Genomic DNA, 26,569 nt, shown 5'->3' with positions numbered 1-26,569 from the left:
GTCTGAGATTGGCGTCTGGTCATTTGAAGTTTAGTTTTAATCATGATACGAAGACGCTGAAGATTTTGTTAACCTGCTGAAGGAAAACCGCAATGAAAAGTGATCTCTGGAGCCATACATGCTGAAAGGGAGGGCTGTGTAGTCTGCAGTTCACAAGTCTTTACGTTTGAAAGTCATTCAGGATGGATGAGAGAGGGGGCGATGAAACCCATCTAACTGTGATAAAAATGTAGACGATTTCTGAGAAATACCGGAGAGTCCAGAACTGCATTCCTCCAACTATCCTCTGGTTTTAAGTGAGTAATTACAGTAGCTATTTCATCCAAAGCAGTATGGTAATTGTTGTCTCGGAAAAACGCATATCCAGCAGTTGTAAAACTCGGGAGACGTGCTGCAGTTTTCTACGTTACTGGTTCATAAGAAACGAAAACCAAATTCCATCCATCCCTTGTTAGTTACCGCTTAGTCCAATACCGGGTCGCGATGTGCCGGTGCCAAACAGGCAGATGTCGGGAGCAAGGCAGGATACGCAATGTCGTGGTAAGACACTTAAAATAAGAAAAAAAAGGGTCAAGGTTCGGCCATCACAAGCGTTTTACAGCAGTTTCTCGTCAAGCTTTCTACAGCCCGAACACCCGCGTTGACCTTTCAGGACGGTCGTGATTTTTCTCGGAAGAAGGCGGCGCGACTGTTCAGCATCATTCCAGTAGATGGTTGGGCCACTCGGAGCCTGCTCGCAGGAAATGCCTTTTCCATTTGCAGAAAGAGAAAAAGGAGGGGACAGCAAAAGTTGCAGTGCAGGGAAAAAAAAGTGCATTTTGAGGTTTCGGGATGAGAGGAGACGCGTTTCCGGGAGCTCAAAGGGGTTTGATACTGTGCAAGTGAGCTGTTTTAGCAGGGGAGATGAGCCAGGAGTAACATTGTTCCATTTAACTGTGATGTGGACAAAGCCAAACGTTTGGTGCTCTAGGTAAGCTTTAAAAACGTTTTCTACGCATTTCTATACGAATTTGTGCCGAATTACTGATTGAGGCTATCGCTTACGCTTGTACGTTTTAGCTCCCAGTTTAATTTTCAACACAGACAAACGCGTATAAATAAATATTAAAACAAAAATCTTTTCATACAGTAGATCTGCGTTATCATTAATATTAACGTTGCTGTTGCGAGGTAGTACTTTTGAAATTTCAAAAGCTTAAAATGATGCGTTTACTGAATAATCGTAAATGCCCCCTGCTAACCATGACGTGGTTATATTTTGTTCACTTCTGCAGTTTCTGTACTTTTTCGTTTTGCGCAACTGGCACCTAGTTCTTTTTCTCTTCTGCGTAGTTTTGTCAGCACTATTTTTGAAGCGCACTAAGATTTAAGAATCGTGCACGGCTACCGAAGTACACGTTCAAAACGTTTACTGTGACGCACTATGGTAACGCAGTACCACAATGTTGTATTACAGTGAAATCATGGTACACACCACAGCGACCCCTGCAAGGCTGAGTAAAATCATGGTAAAACCATTACAAAAGGCGAATTATATCATGGCAAACTACAGTATATAACGGTTCTCTCCGGGACGATATAGATGCAGTTTTGTTCTAACACAACCGTCCACATGAACTTTAATAAAACTGTGGTCCAGGATGTGTAATTCAAAAGGTTTGTGCACAGCAGTCAGGGACTCGAGGTGGTTAGAGTTTAGGAGGTGAGGAACCATCAACAAACCTAAAACCAGTACCTGAGTGTTGGGCTCTGCTCTTGATGGCGTAGCCTACCAGTTTGAGAAGACAAAACGTCTTTTGCATTGCAAACTGTAATACTGTGTATGACCTCAATTACAGGATATGTTCATTAATAGATTCATGTACTGTCTGTGCATCTTGATAGGATGTTTGAATAATTCACAGGTGCCTTAATTGTCCTCTCTTAATTAGGCAGTTTAGTGCATCTGGTTTGGCAGTGTGATCAAATGCAGTTGAAAGGGAATTACATTTGATCCTGATTAGGAGACACTAGTGGATATTCTCACAGATTTAGCAGAGAAATGAGTAGTTTCTGAATCATGCTTTCTGTTGAAATGTTACATACATGGGCATCGTTCCTTTCTGTCAGCAATCATAGTTAACGTGTTTGTCACCAGACAGCTGATACGTTTGGGCAGATACAGTCTGCTCTGTGAAGTTCACGCAAACGCACGTGTCATCTCCATATTCTAGGAAATTTATAAACAGAGACCCGACTTTTCCTCAAGTTGTACGAACTGTAACCGTGGCTAAAAAAACAGAAAGTGGAGAAATCCAGAGGGTGGGGTTGTGAGTGTGGTTACAACTGAGAGACAGGATGAGTCAATGTTGCGGTTTTGTGGTGAATCTAGTGATTAAAATGTGATGGTAACTTATGTGGAAAGACAGGTTTGTGGGCAGGAATTGATCAAAATTGCTTAGTAAAGGTGCATTTAGTTTGCAAGCGCTTGTGAATTTTGTGTCTTTTACATACAGCAAAGATTGTAATCACTAGCATTATTGTTTAAGACTGTGTAAGCTCACATCTAACTCTCGAACAAACTATTATGGTGTTGATTGCTCGGCCAAGTTTATAAAGAACTCCTCGGCTTGAACAATTCTGGACTCATTTGCCACACGCAACGTTGGAGGTGCAGCCATGAGGTGAAGTCGAGTATTTGTGTCATTACTTCCTTCCGAAACGAATGACATATTGAATGAAAGAGTTGGTTGTTCTGCCCAGCACAACTGCTGCTGCTGCTGCTGCTGGCGATGAGACACTACGGCAGTCCAAGCTGGCCTTCCCCCCCTTGTCATGTGGAGAGGAGCGGCCTGACTTGTGGGCCAGAGTTCGTGGCCGCACACTGACTCATAGCTCTGTTCTGGGAACTCTTCGAAGCGCAGGGAGAACGTATGCCCAGTGCTACTTCTAAGAAAGTTACTGTGTTGAAAAAGAGAGAAATGTGTCACAACGATAGCACTTGCACTTTTTTGGGGAATGCTTAGCACACCCAGATTTAACATCTGGGCATTTAAGACAAGTCAGCGTGTTATGACTTAGCCTGAGAGTGAAAAGCTGGACTGGTCCAAAACATATTTCACTCTTGGGCCTCACGCACAGCTCAGTGGTCTTCTGCCAATCATTTTGCCAAAGTTCAAATTTAATGTTAGTACTGACCTTATTGGTCAGAAATACTGCAGGTTGCCAGGCCTTCGGCTACAGAGGAATTGGGGCAGTGGCCCCTCAAAACCGGGAGGACCGCTGCTGTAGTGGAAGAGTTCCACACCTCAGCCTTTCTTCTGCGTCTCAAGCGTGTGGCGTCCCCCAAGTCTGAATGATTTCTCCTCTAAACCCACAGGAAGCGGAGCTCCGTTTCGTGGGCCGAGGACTGACCCGAGCGGCACCCCCGCTGGGAGCAGAAGAGCCAGAGCGATGAGTCCGCGTCCTCCCGTTCCCCGGGAGCTGTGGCGGTGCTTCCTGGGCCTCCTGGTGGCAACGGCGGTACAGGGGGCAGCCGGCGAGAGCTGCCTCCTCATCAGCGAGGTCAACGCTGACAACCCAAGCTACGACTCCACTGAGTTTGTGGAGCTCTACCACACCAGTGGGCGCAGAACCAGCCTGGATGGCTACACCCTGGTCTTCTACAACGGGAATGGCAACCTGGCCTACAAGGTCCTGAATCTGGAAGGCAACACCACGGACGAGCAGGGATTTTTCCTCGTGGGCTCGGCCGGCGTCAAGCCGCCGCCCTCCGTCGTCTTGCCGCCCAACACCGTGCAGAACGGGCCGGACGGCATCGCGCTGTACCACGGCGGGGCGCGCTACGCCGAGAAGATGAACGTGACCGCGGAGGGCCTGGTGGACGCGATCGTGTACAGGTCCCGGCCGGGCGGGGAGGCGGAATTCCTCGCCGAGGTCCTGACGCCCGGTTTGCCGGTCTTCCTGGAAGACGAGTCCCTGTACCCGCAGGATGAGTCCATGGAGCGCTGCTGGCTGTTTGCGACCAACTGGACCTTCCAGACGGGTCCTCCGTCCCCGGGCCGCAAGAACCCCTGCCTCACGGGACGAGCGCAGGAGGCACAGATCAGTGAACTCAGCCTGGGGGAAGGCGTCTATCTGGAGCTGAGCGTCCCCCAGCCTCCCAGCGCCCTGGTCCTAGTGCTCCTGAACGGGACAACAGAGGCGGTGGAGTTCAGCATGGACATCAATGCCTCCAGAGCCGGGCTGCTTCTGATGAGCCCATCCGGATGCTCTCAGGAAGGTAGGCCTTGTGAATCACAACCTCCAGGTTACGGATTTTTGCCATCGATGATGTTAAACGACTTGGATTTCATCCAGTCAGCTTTAGGTTATTTTAATTTCAATATGCCGGCCAAACGCACGGTGCCACAATTCACACCCTGCTTTCCGGTCATTCTGTTCCATGCCCACAGACACCAGGCTGCTCACAAGTGTTGTTTTTGCATTGACATTGCTTGGCAGGATACAAAGGCTTTATGGTTGATTGAATCACATGTTTGCCACGTATCATGGATTTTAATATGTTCTGTAATTTGCTGCATGGTTAATTCACAGATCAAGTGAATGGAGATGAATAGACCAGGGATCATCTTAGTCATAATATGTTTTTCAATATTCCTGCAATGCTGAAAAAACAGCTGGCTCACTTTTCAGTCTGGTAGTTTCATTATGCAGGGAATGATTGCATCACTAAGGTGACTGGAGTATCTTGGACGGTTTCAGATGCTGTGGTATTGCCCCCCAAAGCCGAGTCTGTGTTGAAGCAGCAGGGGTCGCTGTCGGGGGCGGTGGCGCTCTACAGCGGGACGGCCGCCGATTTCCCTCATGGGGCGCCCCTCAGCCCGAGGCAGCCGATCGACGCGTTCGTTTTCCTGGGAGAGGGAGGCGAGCAGGGTGCCAGCTTCATCGAGACTCTCATCCCTGGCAGACAGGCCTTCCTTCTCACCAGCAGGTAGTCGGCCTACACGCGAGTGCGTGTGTCCATTACTGGTGTGAATCCACCCATCCCGCTCGTTTGTCGCCCTGACGCTCGCTCTGTTTGCTCAGGTCCCTAGGAGGGGGCGTGTCCCTGAGCCGCTGTGGTGCGGCGGTTTGGAGCAGGGACACGGATCTCTTTGTTGAAGCCCCTCCCACTCCAGGGCAGGCCAATCAGTGCTCGGGGGTGGAGTCATGTCCACACAATGTAGGTGAGTGACTGTAGCCAAGAGCCCTTTGCTGCAGGCTGTACCTGTTCTTGGTCAAGAAGGATTGATGTATTCTGTAGTCCGCTTTTACACAACTATTATCAATCAGATGAGGCTATAAAAAGCTGCCAGAAAAGGCTGTTTAATGCAGCTAAGTATTAGTGGGTGAAGCAGCAACTTCTATATGTAGAGCTCATATCATGCCATTGATCTTTCTTGCACAAAATAGAGATTTCGGGGCTTCATTGCAAGCACCCTGTGTGTTGAGAGCCTTTGAAAACTCTCAGGAACCACCTGATGGGGAGACTCAATGTGGGATTCAGAGAAATGAAGACTTTCTGCAACTTGAGTGAGATAGGAGACCGTATCACTCTTAGAAAGTTTGCTATGATGTACCCTGGTGAAAGTAAACTGAAATGTACAGTAAAGCCATGGATAGGCTTTGTCATGGTATTGCCTTTATATTGAGTATCTGGTTTTTACTCCACATAGGATTTGACTGATGTTATAACTCCACTTTGCTGCGAGATGTGCTTCAGATAGTAAACGAAACGTTTTAAACTAATCTAGATTGGATATAGTGAAGATGTTTTTTTTTAGAAATTAAGACACATGTAATCTTTCTAGTGACTTAAAACTAGCAATTTAAATAAATACGTTCAGTGATGTTGAAGTGATTATTGTGCTTTGTTGTTGTAACTGAAAGATGCGTAGGAACACGTTTTAACTTAGCCTGCTCAGGCATGTCATGCCTGTGTCTGATCTATAAGTCACGGGACCTCTTGCAGAATTAAGGGTGGAGTACAGCTGGCATCAATGAAATGATGGGAAGCCTAAGGGGGTTAAGGTATCAGAAGGTTGGTGCTCAGCGATTCAAATTGTATGCAGAGATTATACACTCAGGGCCCCCCCCCCCACTGACTTTAATGATCCGGGTTTTCTGTGGACAGCAAGAGCAGTTTTGGACAAAATATGTAGCCCAATTCCCACCTCATTCTCCCACCAGGATCACCTTTACCCGGGCTACTGGTAAGGGAGAGAGCACACTCCTCCATATTTCAGCAGTACTGGGATCAGGGCATTGTTCAGACCAGTTGAGACATCCAATTATTGCCTGTTACCACAAACAGGAGCAGGGGGTTCCTAATATTTTGGTGCCTGTAACATGACTTGCAATGAAACTGCAGCTGGAAATTGAGACCCTTCTCCACTGCAAGCTCCTGTCACCTTGCTGAAGGAAGACAGTGCAGTGTTAGAATGACAGGAGACGTTTCCACCCACATAAAAGCTGCTGCTGTAGCAGACTTGACCTCACTGGTGCGTAAGTAGCAGATGCGCAAAGAGGTGAGTTTCGTGTTAGAAATCAGACCCGGGAAATCGGCAGCAACCAGTTGTAGTGTTTCATAGCCGTTCAGGGACGCCAAATAAATAATCATAGTGGCTCTCTGAAGGCACCAGTTCTGTAGGGTTTGGGCATTTACTGAGACAATTATTAATTGTAGCAGTAAATCACAAAGTTGATTCTTTTGATGGCTTTAGAATCCAACCATGCGATATAACTCAAACAACGCACACACACAGGTACTAATACACGAGGATACATTTATTAATACATAGAGTATGCCTTAAACCTAACAGATCTTATCGAGAGGGTTATCAGAATACAAAAGATATATATTCAATCAGTTACGAAGTGTTACACATATCAAGAGGACATACGTTCAGTATATCATTCATTAAGACCGTTTCGTAAATGAACTTGGTTACAACTTCTACATTAGATACTCAAAACAAGTACATAACTCTTAGGAATTAAATTGATATCAACTGGTTGGGATAACAATTGAATTCTCGAGCTGTAATGCATTGAAGTTGAATACTCATCCAATTTCTGGGGATTCAGATCTCCTGCAGGCACAAACAATCAGCTGCAGGCTTGTTGCTGTCCAATCCGCGCTCTCTGGCTCCGTGCCAGGCTGTGCTGTGCGGCTTGCGACGGTGCGCTGCAGATGCTCACTGACCGGCTAGTTAGTGTTGGCTTTAACTAGCAAAGTTTGTGCACAGGAGAAAAGATGACTGTGGGTCCCAGCAAGTCAGGAAGAGGACTGGTTCGTTCCTGATGAAGAGCTAGTTCTGAATGGTGATTCAGCTGTCCACAGTTCTGACCTGTTCACGAGGCCTGCTGCTGGTTACTCTCTGGCAACCTCCACTCTAGACTCTTAGAACAAAGGAAAGTTCTGGCACTCGGACACACTGGCCGTTCCGTGGTTGTCCGGGCTGAGTCTCGGGATGGTCAGGAGGCGCGCTGCGAGAATGTCCTGCCCTTGGGAGCCTTCTGCTCCTGGGCCGTCCTGCCCTGGAATTCTCCTTTGAATTCCCTTTAGAACAGTCCACAGAATCCTCTGCAGAATCTTACTGAATCTCCCGAATCTGAATCTTGTTGAATCTTTCAGGCTCTCTGTGTTGCCTGTTTTTACCTGGAGGAACTTCAGCTCGTTGATTGGCTGAAAGTTCCATGGGCATCAGAGTCCCACGTGGGTTACTCAGCCCTACCAGTCCCTGATTGGTTGATCAAGGTGAGATATGAGTCACTTAGTCCTGACACTTAGTAATGCAGTCCAGATGTCCATCCGGCACTCCCTAGACTGATAGGCGCCAGTGGATGACCATTGATCATGATAGCCAGACTTAGCTAAGTGCATCCCCCTTTGGGAGCTGTCCTAGGAAACCTTAAATCATCTTGCATGAATAGTTTCTCTGTGGCTGCACCACAGAGATGAACAGAGAAATGGGGCCTCATTTGGGAAGCTCAGAAACACTTAATTCTGCCTTATTATTAAGCCTCGCCGCTACATATCCCCCCTTTTTGAAGGTCACGAGGTCCTGAGGCGTTGTTGCCTTCAAAACAAAACAGAGTTAAGTGATGTCCCTTGCCATTAGAACATTAATCTTAAATGTCTACATTACTCCTCGAGAATTCATACCGGAACCAGCATTGGATACAAACAGGATGAATAACATCTGGAGTATGTATAAACACGGTAGGAGACATTATCTAAGTCTAGGAATTACACATCAGGAAGTTCACTGTCAATATCTGATACCTCTGTGGTAGATATTTGGGGAGAAGTCACTTCCTTTCTTTTGGCATGCTACCTTTGACTCATTCATGCTACCCGGAGTACATCTTGATGTAAGAGTACATCATTCAGAGTACACTGTCAGTCATGATCCAGCTACCCGGCAGCAGTGTTACAATAACACCAGTTCCTGTTCCCAGCCCCCCGATAAACCAGAACACCTGTGTTGGGTATCTGCTAGGGTGGTTTGGAGGTTTGTTCCATTAAAGCAAACTAACTACCTGTACCTCTTCAGGGCTTACTGTTTCTTGGATTTCTATCCAATTCCTTAGTGTGGCACCTGAAGGCATCCATGACCTCAAGTTTGGTCTTATGTTGTCTGGTTCTAGACCGTACAGTGTTAAGTTACCATGCTGTACTATGGCCTCCTCAGGAACTTAAAGGAACTGTTTTATTAGGTAGCTGCATCATGCCTGTCACAAGTCACAGTGTCAGTTAAACGTGGTGTGCTGACCAGCCATTTACGTCCCACCTGCTCTTCATGGGGTTCATTAACCTCCCTCTGCCCATTAGTAGCTTTACACCCTTCATTGGTGAATCGTTTAGACACAGCCAATGGATAGCTTTGGTAGCCATACCCATCTCAAGATTTGGAAACGAATTCAATCTTGGATTGCCTTCTGGGTGAGCTATGAGCAATGGGGTTAATGTCACATACTCCTCTACTGAGAAGAGTGGAATCAAGTGGGTTGGGAATTGTGCCGTGGCTAGACTGGCTACAGTGGCACTAAACTCCCTTAACAGGTCTTGTGTCAACATTCTGGCCTGTTGCACACAAGCATAAACCCACTGTATAACACCAACAATCATGTCCACTGTTTGGGGAATAAGGTTTAACCCTGTTGCATAGGAAGTTGCCTGTAGGATTTTCCCTAAGCTTTCCAACTTTTGCTGCTGTCGATACAGTCTGTCACTACCCTCTGGCCTCTCTGACACCTGCCTTCTTGGGGCAGTCAGGGTGAGAGTGCCAGTAGCACACAAACCTACCAGAAAAAGCAAACGTGCAACAGTGGCGGCAGCGATCAGTCCTCCCAAAAGTCTTTTCGGGTGGCTGATCCCAGTCATCTCCTTCTGAGTGACTGTCGCCTTTCTAAGCTGGCGCAGCGTGTACATGGTGTCTTTCTCAGTATGCCATGTGGCATCTTGGGCACCAACATCCTGGAAATCTGAGGAGATCTGACGCAGCTGCTGATGCTGCTCCTCCTTTTCCAGGGCATCTGCTTTTTCGATTTGTTCATGCCTGTGCTCTAGGAACCCTGCAGGGGGCGGTGCAGCGGTGGAGCATGCCTGACCCTCGGCTGAGTGGTCATCTGGAGCACCTGAGTGATCTGAGATTGTTATCCCATTCTCACTGTTCAGGTCCACCCTGCACACTTCCTGATTGAGGAATCCCTCTATCGGCATGTTTACAATCGTTCGCTGGGCGTGGGTGTAGGACACCTGCTCGCTCCCCCCTTCCCTCGCTAGGGGTTCAGGGAGCTGCCCCAGCACTGGGATAGCTAGTTCACTGTCTTCGAACTCGCTATCACCCACCAGGCCCATGTCAGTGCAGGCGGGGATTCTGACACCCCTCTTTGCGATGTCCTGCACTGGCAGGCGGGTGACTTGACCATCCAGCTCCAGTCTGGCTGAACCACTGTTGGTCAGACTCAGACTGACAGACTGAGCTGGTGGCTGTAAGAAAACCGGCTCGGCTTTCATTCCCTGTCCCTTCTGGGGGACTGGGTGTGTTGGCAACCCTGCTGTCGAGGCAGGAACAATCAGGTCAGTCTCACTCACTACCTGGTAGTTGTGAGAAATAATGTTACCTGACTGCAGGTTCCCTGGGTCACAGCAGAGGGAATCGGCATCTGGGATCAGGTGTGTCCACAGCGCAGTAGTCTCAGCGTCCAGCTGGACCTCCTGTCTAACCTGTGAATGTTGCACCAGGGGCACCTGGCGGTGGCCCTGTGACAGCTGCTCAAGCCGATCCTCACTAATAGAGGACCTCTCAGGGCTAAGGGTGAGGGCTACATCACCAACCTGCTCTCCTGCCATCTGGATCCCTTCCACCACTGCAGGGTGGTGGTCCTGACCCCTCTTGGGTGCCAGGGTGCACAGGGAAAGCTCCTTTTCATCGCCAGGTGGGGAGATCTGCTCCTCTTTAGGGATGTAAAAGGTGTGTGCTTTACCTGGTGGATCAGGCGGCTGCTCGGAGCACCGCTCCTGTGGCATGGAGGCTGTTGGGACCTTGGCCAGGGCACGACTTCCCTGTATATCCGGGGAACAAGAAAATATTTTTATTTCTTGTCCAGAGGGAACAGAAGGAATCTCCACATAGGCTTCTGTGTTCGGTGGGCACTGTGTGAGCACAGTCTGCCTCTTGGCCCCCCTTTCCTTCTGTACAGAAGGCTTAGGAGCCTTGACCTGTTTCCACACTTTGCCTTTCTGGTGATCCACCAAAGGTTCCACTCTGAGTCGCATACCCTTTTCTTTTTCTACCCGTTTGAGCTTGCCGTGTGACATCAAACACCTTTCAACCTCAGTGTCAATCAGTGTCTCACTGGGTAAGACATCTCCCATGGCAGCCTTGAGGTAAAAGCTTCATGCTTTTCCTCTGTGTTTTACTGCCTGCTCTGTGACTTCAGGGGTGGAGTCAGCACTCGCTTGGGAGTGGCTGACCTCATCCAGGCAGGAACCCTTCCGCTCAATCAGATAGACTGAGGGAGGGAGAGGGGGCGGGTCTCCGCCTCCTCCAGTGGAGAGTATCAGCTCATTCACGCTTCCGGCAGCCTTGGGGAGCGGTTGTCCCTGTCCTAATAAAGCTTGTTCAAGCCTGGCCAGGCGGGCGGCTACTGAATCCTTTTGTTCAGCCTTTTCTAGCCCTTTCCCTTCCCCGGTGTTCTCATGGCACTTAGGACGCTGGGTGCGGTCCTGTGTGAGTGCTTTGGAACGGGGCTTAGCCAGCTCAGGAGCCTGTGCTCCTTCGAGCAGGGGGGAATTAACCCTGCTGGCTCTGACAGCGAACACAGTCGCTTTAGCAGCTTTTTGCTCAGAGCGACTTTGGACATCATACTCCCAGGCTTTCTGCGCGAATCTCTTAATATCAGTCATTTTCATGGTCTGTGCATCTGTATGCATTAAGATCATCTTTCTGACTGACGGGTGGAGATTCGCAATGAATAAACCCTTGAAATGTGTGTTCTCTTCGCAACCCTCATCATTTCGCCCTGCAAAATAAGTTCGTCTAAGTCTCTCGTAATATTCGCGAGGGGACTCTGTTCTCTCGTGCTTAATGTTAAGGGCGGCGGCTATCGCGGCAGTCGGGTCAATAAACGCACTGTATTCTTCGATAAGTGCTTGACATAGCTGCTCAAAGTCATTACAGACTTCTTTCATCTGCCTAGCCATCCACTCATGTACAGCTCTGCTGGTAGTTTTCCTGACCAGAAACACTTTCTCCTGTTCTGTGGCGTTTGGCAGGAACTGCAGGTTATACCTGAGGTCTTGAATATAACTCTCGATATTATTCTCTGACACTGCGGGGTCAAATCTCTCTATGTCCTTCGCTAGCTCTCTCAGAGAATGGAGATTTATTCTTCTAGCTTCTCCGCTGACGGAGATATGGAAGAGATCGTGGTCAGACTTGTCGCTGCTAGAGAGAGTGCTTAAAAGCGACTCGAATTCAGACCTTTTAGCAACCATCGTTAAACTTAAAGAGTATTACTTTTAAGTACGAAATCACAGTTTTACCACAGAAAACCACAAGATCAGGTATGCAATCAACCTGGTAGATTGCAAAAGATCACAAAACAATCAAGCACTGCTTAAAGAGCAAGGGGAACTTTTTTCCTTTCGGCTTTCAGCACACTGTATTGTCGTGTATGAAACCCGCGGCGTTTTATATGAATTATTCCGCTTGGTTGATTCATTTCAGTCTTGCCACGCCGGTCCAGGGACGCCATAAATGTAGTGTTTCATAGCCGTTCAGGGACGCCAAATAAATAATCATAGTGGCTCTCTGAAGGCACCAGTTCTGTAGGGTTTGGGCATTTACTGAGACAATTATTAATTGTAGCAGTAAATCACAAAGTTGATTCTTTTGATGGCTTTAGAATCCAACCATGCGATATAACTCAAACAACGCACACACACAGGTACTAATACACGAGGATACATTTATTAATACATAGAGTATGCCTTAAACCTAACAGATCTTATCGAGAGGGTTATCAGAATACAAAAGATATATATTCAATCAGTTACGAAGTGTTACACATATCAAGAGGACATACGTTCAGTATATCATTCATTAAGACCGTTTCGTAAATGAACTTGGTTACAACTTCTACATTAGATACTCAAAACAAGTACATAACTCTTAGGAATTAAATTGATATCAACTGGTTGGGATAACAATTGAATTCTCGAGCTGTAATGCATTGAAGTTGAATACTCATCCAATTTCTGGGGATTCAGATCTCCTGCAGGCACAAACAATCAGCTGCAGGCTTGTTGCTGTCCAATCCGCGCTCTCTGGCTCCGTGCCAGGCTGTGCTGTGCGGCTTGCGACGGTGCGCTGCAGATGCTCACTGACCGGCTAGTTAGTGTTGGCTTTAACTAGCAAAGTTTGTGCACAGGAGAAAAGATGACTGTGGGTCCCAGCAAGTCAGGAAGAGGACTGGTTCGTTCCTGATGAAGAGCTAGTTCTGAATGGTGATTCAGCTGTCCACAGTTCTGACCTGTTCACGAGGCCTGCTGCTGGTTACTCTCTGGCAACCTCCACTCTAGACTCTTAGAACAAAGGAAAGTTCTGGCACTCGGACACACTGGCCGTTCCGTGGTTGTCCGGGCTGAGTCTCGGGATGGTCAGGAGGCGCGCTGCGAGAATGTCCTGCCCTTGGGAGCCTTCTGCTCCTGGGCCGTCCTGCCCTGGAATTCTCCTTTGAATTCCCTTTAGAACAGTCCACAGAATCCTCTCCAGAATCTTACTGAATCTCCCGAATCTGAATCTTGTTGAATCTTTCAGGCTCTCTGTGTTGCCTGTTTTTACCTGGAGGAACTTCAGCTCGTTGATTGGCTGAAAGTTCCATGGGCATCAGAGTCCCACGTGGGTTACTCAGCCCTACCAGTCCCTGATTGGTTGATCAAGGTGAGATATGAGTCACTTAGTCCTGACACTTAGTAATGCAGTCCAGATGTCCATCCGGCACTCCCTAGACTGATAGGCGCCAGTGGATGACCATTGATCATGATAGCCAGACTTAGCTAAGTGCATCCCCCTTTGGGAGCTGTCCTAGGAAACCTTAAATCATCTTGCATGAATAGTTTCTCTGTGGCTGCACCACAGAGATGAACAGAGAAATGGGGCCTCATTTGGGAAGCTCAGAAACACTTAATTCTGCCTTATTATTAAGCCTCGCCGCTACACAGTCATGCCGATACTCGAATTCTAGAAAAAAAGTTTGATGTGTACTGTACTTAGGATGCTCAGTGGCTTCCAGCCCTGGTCCTAGTAGAACAGTGTCTGGTGGTTTTCAATTCTGCTGAGCTCTAAATCTCTAGTGCTTATTTATGACTTAAATGATCTGCTCGGTTGTTTAGACTTTTATTTAATTTAATTCCCTAAAACACCTAACGTGAAGGGTGCTGTTTCCATTAACTTCAGCACACAGACCTTTTTGCAGCAAATCCTCATCTTAATGGCCATTATTTCTGACTCAACAGCTTTTACTAGCGAACTAGAAGACAGCGTTCCTCCAGGACCAGGGCTGAGAAACACTGATGTCATTCCTAATGTTTTACCCAGTGACTTATTATTGAGGATTTTATTTGTAAGGGTGCGTGTGGCTTGCTGCTGCATCCCATGTAGTTTTGGAAGGAGGTCAGTATGTGGAGTTATGCCCAGAACCTATAGTCCACTCAGAATGTCCGAGAACGCACTATGGCCACAGTGTGTCATGTCATTGCAGTATTTTTAAAATTACTTCAGCGAATTTTGCAATAAGGGAGTGGCATCAGGTGTTATATAAAACAGCTACAGTATAAGAACCACTAGGGAAGTCCTCAAAGGCGGACGTCATTGTTTGTTTCTTTTAATCGGAGAGTTTGGATTGTGTAAGCATGAAAAAACTAGGATCTCACATTGGTGGCCGTCAATCAACAAAGCAAACGGTTCGAAGGCAATAAAAACGAGCATCGCGGAGAACACGCACCACCAGAAATAAGCCTCTTTAGAAGGGTAAAGGTTTTGTGAAACCCCTGTCAGGAGCTATGTTTAAGGTAATCCATCATACAACTGCTAGGGAATCTAGTTATTTCCTTTACAGGGAAAGGTTGAGCATCAGTATTACTGAGGCAGAGATTACTTCCTGGCACCTGGGATGGTACTCTGAGGTGACGGGCGTTTCTTAAATTGAAGTGAACCGTTGCAGAATGCAGTACGATATGAGAGAGTGCCTGTTTGCAAGTCACTGGGTCCGTCTGAATCTGGCAGCTGCTCTGAGATTCGTTTCACTCCCTGATGACCTCTGAATGCTCGGGAGGGGAGGGGCTTGCTTCCCGGTTCCGTTGTGGCGCTAAACCAGCAGCCGTCTCTTTCCGCGCAGTCGTCCCGGAGAGTACAGCGGCGCCTCCGCCGCTGCCCCCCAGCCCCAGCCCCGCCGGTTACCAGGACTTCCTGCTGAACGAGGTCAACACGGACACCCCCGGCGCCGCCGAGGACCAGGAGTTCATCGAGATTTGGCACCCCTCCGGCCGGCGGGTCAGCCTGGATGGGATCTGGCTCCTCCTCTTCAACGGCAACGACGACAAGCCGTACCGGCAGATCAGCCTGCACGGCTACTTCACCGACGCCCGGGGGTACTTCCTCCTGGGCAGCCACCAGATGAGCCCCCGGCCCGCCATCCGGCTGCCGCCCAACACCGTGCAGAACGGCCCGGACGCCGTGGCCCTGTACCGCAGCCCCCTGGGGCCTCCCGTCCCCAAGGAGGGGGGAGCCATCCCCACTAAGGGTCTGCTGGATGCCATCGTGTACCGTGGGCTGAGGTCCGATAAGGAGGCCCAGAATCTGAGGGACGCGCTGACTCCTGGGCAGGTGCCCCTCCTGGAGGATCCGGACTTCAGCTCAGAGGATGAGTCTCTGAGTCGCTGTGGCAGCCTGCTGCCTGCAAACCTTACCGCCTTCCAGGTGAGTCTCGCGGCTCAGCCCCTCTCTCTCTCCATTCGGCTCCTGGCTTAGGCATTAGACTGTGAGCTGTCCGTTACCTCCATGGAAGTATTTCTGCCCTCGTTGCGTCCAGAAGGAAAGACGGAATAACCCAGTGACCCAAGCAAGGCCATCCTTTGAGGGGTGCTGTCGGGTTCCCCCAAAATGCAGGGGGAGTTAGGAGGAAAGGGAGGCCCCAAAAGTTTCGGACCCCCCATGCCGGCGCGGAGCGCAAGATGAGTTGTTCGGGGTGCTCGATGATATTAGAGGTACCTGGGAAAGGAAAGTAACTCCCAATGCGTTTCATGAAACGATGCCTCTGGGTTTGAGGACTGAGGCTGGTGAACGCCTTGTCCTGCTGTCTCAATTAGGAGCCATCGAACGGCGAAGGTGCTGCCCATTCCTGGAACCAACAGCACTGATCGCATTTGTAATGTCTCTCGGTATATGTGCTCCCCCCGTTTACATCAACTCTGTGGGTGACAGGGCCTTTTGTTGATGTGCCTCAAGCTCTGGAACACTATCCCAAAAGACATGGCCCACTCGACCATACAGAATGCTTTTCACTCTGGCCAAAAATACAGCTTTTCCTGACAGCTACCTTTTTAGCTTTGGAATCTTCTTTTCTTTCATGACCTTCATGTTGTGTGCTGTGAAGCACTTTGGGATGATTGCTTTTAAAGCTCCCATATAAAATAAAAATGAGCTTTATTATTTGAAAAAACAAGGGAAGGAGATGAGAGGATTCTTGGGCAACTTGGAAAAAGCTGTATCGTACAGTATGTGGGCCTTTCCCCAACGTGGAAGGTTTATGCGGTTCTCCCGAATAGTTTAGTTGTGAGTTTGGTGCAGCTCGCTCTTGCATGTCATGAAAATGGGTGTGATACTGGGAAGTTCCCAGCTGGCCTGGCCCGTGGTCTGCTCAGCGCAGTGCTGATGAGCTGCTGCTCCGTGTCTCCTAGGTGACCCCCCTCACCCCTTTGAAAAAGAACGCCTGTGGGTCTGGCACAACTCCTGAGCCCCCTCTCCAGGTCGTCATTAACGAGGTGGCTGCCAGCTGGACCAACAGCAGCCAACAGGAGGCCTTTGTGGAGCTGGTGGCGACCCCCCACGCCAGGCTGCAGGGCCTGACGCTGCTGCTGTTTGAGCAGGGGCACAACGGCGAACCCCTGGCCGTCCCTCTGAAGGGGTCGGCCAGCTCTGATGGGCTGTATGTCCTTGGGAACACCAGCAACGCAGGTGAACTCTCACTCACGTACAGTATGTCTACCCGAGCACCTCCTGTTGACTCTCCCATTATGTTGAAGTTTACCTGCAACAAATAGTATCAGATTTATAAACCAGCTGGTTTATAAAAGCTGCCATCTGCACATACACGTGCACACAAACGATCATGCCACTGATTGCCCCCTTGAACCAGATGCAGAATTGTCCCACATGCATGCCTGGCGACATAGACAAGGTGATATAGCCATACTTAACCTCACAGACACCCGGAGTGCAGTCTAGGGGACCAGATGCTCCACTTGTTGCCCTCGTTGGGGATACAAATCTACCACAGATATTATGACAACCTTCACCCAAAATCATGCAGGTAAACGGGCTGCTTGAGAGTGAACGACGGTTTTCGGGAACATAAAACCCCTTCTCTTCTCTCCAGATCAGACCCTTCCCATCAGCCCCTCTAGGGCATGGAGAGCTGTGGCGCTGTACCAAGGCTATTTCCAAACGGCCCGAGTGCGCCTAATAGATGCCGTGGTGCTCGCCGAGGACCAGGAGCTGCTGGAGAAGCTCAACACCACCAGTGGGCAGCACATGTTGTCTGTGCTCAGGTGAGTGTTGGCTTAAGAGTAGAAAAGCATATGGGGAGTAAGGTTTATAAGTTCATAAGGGGGCATAGCAGTTAGAAATGCTGATGATGCTTGAAACAAGAACAGAAATCTGATTTGTAAACAGAGTGGGTAACATTGAAGCTATTGGCAACAAAGCAGGAGCAACTGGAAAGATGAATTGTTTTATTTCATGCTAGGTTTATTTCCATACAGATGTTCTTATTTGACTCCTTAATCGGCTAATTTAGCGGAGACTTATTTAAGGTTCATGTTAGTTGCAGGCTTATTAGGCATGCTCATTCAGGTTTTCTCTCTGTGGGATACCAATCTGGCCTTGCTGAAGGAATTTCATAAGAAAGGCGAATCTGGGAATTGGAGACAATCCAGGCTAGCTCTTGCAAAACCTCCCTCTCTGTGCCTCTCAGCTCAATGAAGGAGCCCGTCTCTCTGAGCCGCTGTTCCTGCTGTGAAGCGAGAAACCCTCACGTTTGGATTGCCTCAGGCCAGACCCCAGGGCAGGTCAACCACTGTCCTTCCTCTGGCTTCTCCAGTGAGTTGGTCCTCTGTCTCGGGCCCAAGACCAACAGGTTCTGGCAGCAGGTACCAGGTAAATACAGCTGATCAGGTGGCAATTGAAATATTTTTGGTCTTAATAAATTGCAGGAAGGAACACAAAAACAAATTGTGTTCACAAACTGTATTATTTGCGTCCTTTCTTAGATCAGAATGGAGTAACTGGCAGGTGGCACAACAAGAATGTACCATGCATAATGGACAATAATCCACCTGCCCCTTGCTGGCCAAGGCCTAAGGAACTGTGTGCATGTGAATAGATCTCAGCCTATTTTTACTGGTGTGAACTGGTGTGAACTGGTGTTTCCCTAGGCAGGCTGTTATAGCTTGTGATGGAAGATGCTTCTTCATAATATAGTACATAGACTAACTTTTAGCCAAGTGGCTATTTGATGTGGCTTTCATTGTAGTTGCATCTTGAATGGTTTAATTGGACTCTTTTTTTGCTGAATTTGTTCTTGATCAAAATCACACCTCTGCTAACTTAATTTGCACTGTGGGGCGTCTCCCTCTTTGTCTTTACCTGTTATTCGTTTGCATGAGATTAACAGTGACTGACTTGTGTTTGACCACAAAAGACGGATCAAGCATTTGCCCTGTTTCACATCACGTACTCAACATTAGTTGTACAATATGGAGTTTTGTCACCTTTTTGGATTTCCAGCAATGAAATCCCTGTAATTCAGTGAGATCTCCTGAACCCGGAGTGGCACAGACGTCTTCCCCAGAGGGCCGGCCTACAATGAGCTGTTGTCTCTTTCTCTGCAGGTTGTGCTGCTCCAGGGCAGAAGAACGAGAGCCTCCGGGAAACGCAGAGTGAGATAGCCCAGTTCCTGGAGGAGTCCTGTCACTGCGGGATCTCAGGCCTGTACCTGCAGGGTGAGGACGCGTCGCTCTGCACCCAAAAGCCTAGAGCAGGGGTTCCCAGTCCTGGTAGTGGTGACCCACCCACCTGCTAGTTTTCATTCCATCCCACCCTCATTAGATCATTGAAGTTGCTTGATTGGAATATTTGCATTTTCTTTCTACTCACAAGTTTGGGAGTTTTTTTTTCTCTCCATACATCAGTTAAAGCTCCGACATGTTAAAAAATCAATTAAATTATTCTTTATTACCATTACTACTAAAGGGGAGCTGTTATGCTATTTTTATATAGAAAGAATCAGCATTGATTCATGCATTTCAAACTGCTATGAAAGTATGATTTACACAGTAACTTGTAAAACTTCCAATTTACATCACAAAACAGACTACATTTCCATGTATGGGCTGCGCCATATTTTGGCAACAGAAATGTTGCTCTCGACTTTGAGACAAATCACGTGGTTCACGTGGGAACATTTCTGCGGTGGAATGTCTGCTGCACAGCCTGTACGCATGTGATCACATTAGTCATTACAGTGACTAGTGAGCAGGAAGGGCCACATTGCATCACATCTCGTGGGAACTCGCACTCTGGCCCATGGTCAGACCAGGGGTTAGTGACAACATGGCGACTCACAGAACTTTCACAAAGTTCGCGATTTTGCGCTTAATTTGCAATTTGTACATTTTTGCAATACCGTCTATTTTGTTAACAAGATTTAATAACTGGTCTGAGAAACTGGGACTGCAGTTCCTCTTGAAGTGAATTAATTGTTCGATTGTGTAACTGAGGGCTCCTGTGTGGGACACCAGGACCAGTACTGGGAACAACTTGTCTAGATCAACACTCATCAGTGTGTTTCCCACCTTGATGAGCTTCCCCCATTTTATTTTACCTTGCTATGGTTCACCCCAAAAGAATCTGCATGGAATGATGACAGGGCAGAAGACATGCAACACAATAGCTTAATCTGTGATGGGCAATGTATTCCTAAAACAGCACACACTCTTAGATCATTCAAGTCTTCAAGCTGTGCATCCTGACCTCCTAAAACAAAGGCAAGTGTCAAACCCAGGCACAAATGTTTACAGAGCCTGGTGATGATAGTCTTTTGCTAGATGGCATTCTGTTTTTGCAGCTGCTGTGTGATGGCGGAGGTCCTGATCCGTCAGTCTTGTGCAGGAGTCATTACACACGGGTGTGTCTCGTCGGTGACATTCTGATTGGCGCTGTAAGGTCTCAGAGGTGCACCAGTGGTGCTTCTGTGACTTCTGAAGGCGTCCTGGTGGGGTGTTCCAGAAGTATTTGAGAAGATCCAATGTTTGATTACGCTCATCATTGGACAGTAAGGCATCACTTTGTGAGGCACAGAGATTCTTGTAAATTTATGATCGCTTGAGGTCTTGAGTCTTCTTAAAGAAGAGGTATTGGTGAGGCCAGTAGGGGGTGGTCACCCTGCGGTCTGTGTGGGTCCTAATGCTCTAGTATAGTGACGGGGACACTGTACTGTAAAAAGGTGCCATCCTTCGGATGAGACGTAAAACCGAGGTCCTGACTCTCTGTGGTCATTAAAAATCCTAGGGCATTTCTCGAAAAGAGTAGGGGTGTAACCTCGGCATCTTGGCCAAGTTTCCCATTGGCCCTTACCAATCATGGCCTCCTAATAATCTAATCCCCATGAATTACCTTCATCACTCTGTTCTCCTCCCGACTGAGAGCTGGTGTGTGGGGAGTGTACTGGTGCACTATGGCTGCTGTTGCATCATCCAGGTGGGGCTGCACATTGGTGGTGGTGGAGGGGAGTCCCCATTACCTGTAAAGTGCTTTGAGTGGAGTTTAAGGAATTATTATTCTCTTTCCACAAAACAACAGCATACATTTAGGAACACTGTCAAGAAAAGACATGGGCACAAATGAGATTCTGGCAAAAAAACACTCATTGTTTGTACTCTTTTTTATACCGTAGTTTTAAGTCATCAGTCACAATGAATTTTATTTTGTGACACACGGAGGTGGTAAAAAAACGTGCTTTCTTTACCAACAGAGACAAACATTTCCTGTGAAGACGGCTTGCTACATGTGAGTGGACAAATCCAAGCGCTGTCCGCAGACCAGAGAGACCTCATCCTTGAGACCACTAGCGCTCTGATGCTGAAAGACAGCTGTACTGAAGTCACCATGGAGAAGTTTCAAGCCAGAAGTAAGACATCGCTTCGCTGGCCTCCTGAGCCTGTTTGTCAGAATTGCCCAGAGTGGTCCTCTCTAGTAATGAGAAGACAAACAGATGAGATCAGAAGGGTTGCAAACAAGTGAGGGCCGTTCAGCCTCACTTACCCTGGTTGGTTTTCAGGAGCTAATTAATCCAAGAATATCATCCAGAGGTTTACTACCAACAAAACAAGATGGCTGTATGGTTTCTTCTCATTTACAACGTATCGTAATTTATTTTTGGGTATTATTTGTACATTTTTTCCAGTGTTGGTTGATCTAAATCATAGTAAAGGATAACACAGATTTTCATTTGAGCTACTGGTGTTGCAGTAGGTAAACAGTGCTTCTGTGCATGCATTACAATAAATAAACTCTACCCAGTGGGTATTATTCACAACAATTGAATTCCTCTTTTGTAACTTACAGACATCCACTAGGTGGTACTGCAAGCTCTCACAAGAGTTGTCACGATCAATCATGCAGGGGCTTTTCTCCTTGTTTAGCCCAGTGAGAACATTATTTAATTGAAATATACCTGTCTTTATTGAAAAGTAAAGTTCAAGCCATGTACTGAAGAGCTACTTTCGCATTGGATAAGGCGAAAGCTACCCTGCTATTGAAAATATGTTGTAAAAGCGGGACGCCCAACTGACTGTGCTCGTAGCAGTGCCCTGCAGTCCAGACAGCACTGGCTCAAGTGAGTCATGTTCTTGACTCCTCCTGAGTCTGTCTGTGAGTGATGGGGTATGGTAGGATTCCCCTGATGGGGCGATCCCAGGCATTTGGGCACACCTGCAGATCTCTTGCTTGCCTTCAGAGCAGAAGGCCTGGGTTGGAAAGCCTCCCCAGGATCAGGTGGAGCAGAGAACTACAGCTCTGACCCCTTTGTGCGCTGTTTCCTCTTCAGAGGCCGGGCTGGGCTGGGAGATTGCACTGATCATAATCGTCCTCTTGACCCTGGGGCTCGGGGCAGCCCTGGGGACCTACTGGTACCGAAAGAGGTGAGTCCAGCCAACATCGTGGCAGCAGATGTCAGCTGGTTGCAGTGTTTCTTGTTTTAGAACTGTTCCCTGCCCCATGACACAAGAAGAGACCTCTTGTGCACCTACAGTAACTGACCCGTTCTTTGACCTCAAGAGATGGCTTTTTGTGGCTCCTCTTTCTCCCAGTGTAACTCCCCTGCATATTCTGTGACCTAATAACTAGCATAAAGATTTTAGGACTCATGCAAGGCTGTAGAGTACAGTATATACTGATGTTACTCCTCTGCAAGATCCCTGATGGTTTTCTATTTTCCAAAGACAAGTCATTTTATTTGTCTAATAGGTTTAGCATTTAGATCTTGTTGGGACAGAGCAGTCTGATTGCTCAGAGGTGTTCCTGATCTGGGATCATGGGAACATGTTACATTAGCTTGCCTTTAAACATTTAGGTCACCAAACCCTTTCTGGTTATTCTCAAAAAAGGCAGCGAGTCCTAGATGACTCTACATTATCTTTATTAGAAAAAAAAAGTACTTTTAATAGCTCTTTAAAGAAAATATGCAGCCCCAGGGCAGGCTCACTCCTGCCCAAGAACAGGGTTGAGAATTTAGCAATATTTGGATCTATGTGACTCATTGATACAATATCCATTCTCTTTTTTTTAAAGTTTTATGCATGTGTAGAGATCTGTGTATAACGCAGGTGGAAATGATCTGATTAAAAATGTCAGAATATGTGCTCCTGAAACAGGGCGAGTCAAAAACGAAAAGGTTGTTTCCACCTCGCAAAACATTTAAAGTGATGCGTGTTGGCACTGACCGTGCTGACTGAGAAATTCCAGAGTTGCGATATCGAGAGAAATTGGTTAAAAGTGAAAGCTGCCAGAGGTGCCCCAGTCCTCAGCTGTCAGCTTCCCGCTGTCTCTCCTGTCTCCTTTTCACAACCGAAACACTTTCATTTCATTTTGCAGCTTCAGTGGACTCTGCCTTGTTCTGTTCTGTAGTCAGGCAATTCTTTAAAGGGCAAAACCAATGGGAATAAAAATTATACAAGAAATAAACGTGGGCACAGTATCAGTGTATGAAGACAACATGTTTTTAATACATTCAGCCTCATCGTTCATATCTATTGCTATCAAAGTACCAGCATATCAGCATTTTTCTAGCATGTATGGGTATAAAGGATCGTGCATCTTTAAAAGTGCAGTGCCTTCTGAAGTACATGCAAGTGTACAGATAGATGCAGATCAAATACCAAACTGTAGCATAAGATCACAAAATTGTAATTGTACCCAGTGCGTGATTCTCTAACGCCAGAGGGCTCTTTACTGCCAGCTTGTGTGAAGCCATCATAGGTGCCATTCCAAATGGCGTTCTATTTAGAGGCTGTACTTGCGGGAGTAACGTCATAAAGTCCCATCTTTGTTAAGTAGATGTTACCAGCTCCATTACCAAAACCCTCCTTTCCAAAAGCACATTCTCTACAGCATGCAGAGAAGGATCGGTCGGCCATAATGGATATTGGTATCTCAAACAACAGCATGTTAACTCTTACTAGGACTGCTGTGTTTGCTGTTGAGATAATGTACTGTAGCGTTAGCTGGTCATGCTCAACTCTGGGATAAACACCTAACCCTGTAATATTGTAGAGCCAGGATGAGTCAATCTGGCCCCTCCTTGTGTTGACTGGGCCTGGGCTTGCGTGTGGAGGTGTGTGAACAGCATCAGATTGGGCACAGGTAGCTCAGATCTGAACTGCACTGACATGCCGAGAAACGCCTTGTGGCACAGTGCCTAGCATTTTAAGAAAGCGTTTTTTTTTCAGAAAAGGTGGACTATTCGCAGACAGAAAACAATGAAACGACAACCTTCACAGTCCTCTAGAAGTTCTTGCCAGAAAAAAAGTTGTTAGTGTTCCACTGTTTGCTTTTTCCTCCACAGGCATCCCCACAACTACTCCACCATCGAGCTGAGCGAGCAGGCAGAGGGGGAAGGGGAGTTTGATCTTTAGGTCTATCCTGGGATGTTTCCTCTCTCCCAGACACACTGGAGAAGGACAGGACACTCCTTGTGATTTCTGCTCTGAGGACAGAAAGGAAAGGAAACATCTCTCTCCTCTCTACAACAGCGTTTCTAACGGGGGTGGACAGAACCACTTGAGATCCATGTGCACCGAAAATGGATACGTGTGTCTGTGTGGAGAGTCTCCCCCTGGACTGGCAGTATACTGTACATGTTCACATTCATGCTTTACAGTCCCATCCACACTGTTTCACCTAAACCCCTGGAGTGCAGATGGTGTGGATCTCTTGCAAAGCTTTATGAGCAGTGCAGGTAGTGAGATGCTCTAATATTCCTTGATTTTATTTTAGCATGTAGAGTAAAAATCCACTGGAGACCTGTTTGCTGAGCAGAAGCATGTATTATATTTTGCCAAAGAGAAGCACCCCCCTTGCAATAAGGAAGGTGATACCAAAAAGAAAAGTTACCGCTGACCTTTTATACACTAACTTGATAAGGAATACAAGGAGCTTAAGTCTCAAAAAGAAAAAAAAAACTTCAGTCTTAATTAATTTCTATTGGTTAAGCAAGCGTCTGCTTCAATCGGAAGATGTCTGCATAACTAAGCTATATCAGTGTTTACTTCAAGCAGGTAGTTTATAATTGGCCTTCTACACAAAATAATTCTTAAAACAAGCATTCTTTGTGTCTGTAGGCCCCTTGTCTTATCAGCAGCAGATAGTGAAATGTTTCAGCTGGCATTTTGCTGAAACAGAGAAAGAATTAATAACCCTTCAAGCTGTAGAAGAATTGTCAGGGAAGCCCGAGATTTCAGTAGCACTAAATGACTTTGACATCCTTACAAAAATGAAATCAACATCAGTTTCCAAATTCTTAAAATACAAACTTAATTTCAAATATAATTAACTCTGTCTCTCCTTGATACCTGTACTTCCTGGATGGGTACCAGGATACTGCCTACCAGGAATATCGCTTTCTGATAATGTTTGGATATACCTAATATGAAGCTTTGATGCAAATATCATATCTGTATTATTTGCATATATATATACAGTACTGATCATCAATAGAAATATCACTCATAGCTGTCATTTCCCTGATAAATTTGTGAATTTGCTACGATCTGTATTTTTTTTTTTTAGCAGTTGCACTGACCTTTTCATTATACAAACATGACACAAGGTCATTATGCCAGTTTGGAATTGTCATCAACATGGTTTAACATCTTACTCTGAAAGGGCGCAGGCTCGTTCTACGTGTGGCTACCACCGGAAGGAAAGCACGCTGTACTTCCATCAACAGCTGCAACGCATGTGGAAGTGATCTTTGAAGCAGTTTTGGGGTTCTGTGACCTTTTCACTGGTCTCTGATGCCAAGATGCCACATGTCCTCCTACAGGTGTTAAACTGGGACTAAGTCACGTTCACATCTCTCCAGAATGTTGCAGGCTATTAGATAGGTTCAAAGGCCTCCTCTCGTTTGTAAAGTTACTGTACGTTCTTAAGAAAGGCATTGTTACACAAGTAGCACAAGGCTGTGCACTGTCCTGAGGAAAAGGTATTCAGATTAACGGCAAGTGAGTTCCCACTACTTGGTCAGTGCAGCACTGTGCCTTTAATCACGACAAGTGGATTGATCTTCTTTCTGGATTTTCACCAGGCAGAACATTCAGCAGGTTAAATCACTTCATCACCTGTGCCAGATCACCTTTCTCATTTATATGGTGGTTTAATGATTCTGCAACAAGGTTCCTCAAGTGTACTATAGTCATTCATGAATGATCAGCTAATCCGAATAATGCAAAGAAATTAATCAGCATGCAGATTATTCATTTTCTAAAAAGATGCATACATTTAAATGGTAAGTTTAGTCAAGTTAGACTGCATTGTGTATGTTAAAAGTCTCTGGTGTCGGTTGCAAACACTAATTGCTGTGCGTGAAACCAGGTGATTTCTGACGTGGCCTTGATTCATAGGCAACCATGAAAGATCAGCACTGGTTGTTTAGTCTAGGGGCTGCTGGGAGAGACTGATTATGCTTATATCTCCATCCACTGAGCTTGAAACATATACAGTGGAAATCAAAAAGTTTTGAAAGAGCTGTTGATGAACTCGGTTTTGAGGAAGAGTTTTGAGAAGTCGGCTGCAGACTTTATCGGGGAAATAATGTTGCTGCTTTGCTCCTGGGCTGCAGAGTTGCAATTTCTTGATTTTTTTTCTGCACTAGCACTGTTTACTTTTAAGCAACAGATTGCAATTAAATTTCATGTACCGAGTCTTACTGTAGTGCTAAGCTCCTCCTTATGCTTTGACCTGCTGGCTGTTCTTTTTTTTTTCTTCGGAGGGGGCAGTTCGGTGTTGCAAAACGTTTTACATGCATTTGAACTAGCTGAGGAGCTGTCCTCCTCTCACTCCGACGTCAGGGGGAAAACAAAGAATGTTTTTAATTTTGATTGTGATTACCTTCTGTGTACGTTCTTGGAGAAGATTTGCAACTCTTTATTTTCGGCCTTTAAAGAAAATAAACATTGTTAGAATTTGTTTTTACCTTGGGT

At 46.8% G+C, this 26,569-nt stretch overlaps 1 protein-coding gene across 1 annotated transcript; it reads left to right on the top strand.

Moving 5' to 3' along the window:
* Positions 1–758: 758 nt before the first annotated feature.
* LOC148818594 (uncharacterized) lies at positions 759–26,561 on the top strand. The gene is made up of 12 exons (XM_088936633.1): positions 759–970; positions 3,359–4,261; positions 4,744–4,972; positions 5,068–5,207; positions 14,932–15,512; positions 16,493–16,769; positions 17,191–17,362; positions 17,788–17,969; positions 18,704–18,814; positions 20,845–21,000; positions 21,919–22,012; positions 23,935–26,561. The coding sequence occupies exons 2-12, from the start codon at positions 3,433–3,435 to the stop codon at positions 24,002–24,004; spliced, it is 2,841 nt and encodes a 946-aa protein (XP_088792759.1). The 5' UTR covers positions 759–970; positions 3,359–3,432; the 3' UTR covers positions 24,005–26,561.
* Positions 26,562–26,569: the final 8 nt, after the last annotated feature.

Source organism: Atractosteus spatula, chromosome 18 (genome assembly GCF_055471065.1).
Source record: "Atractosteus spatula isolate fAtrSpa1 chromosome 18, fAtrSpa1.hap1, whole genome shotgun sequence".
In the NCBI taxonomy this organism is placed as follows: domain Eukaryota; kingdom Metazoa; phylum Chordata; class Actinopteri; order Semionotiformes; family Lepisosteidae; genus Atractosteus; species Atractosteus spatula.
The sequence above is the reverse complement of the archived record's forward strand: the minus strand, read 5'-3'. Positions and strand labels throughout refer to the sequence as shown.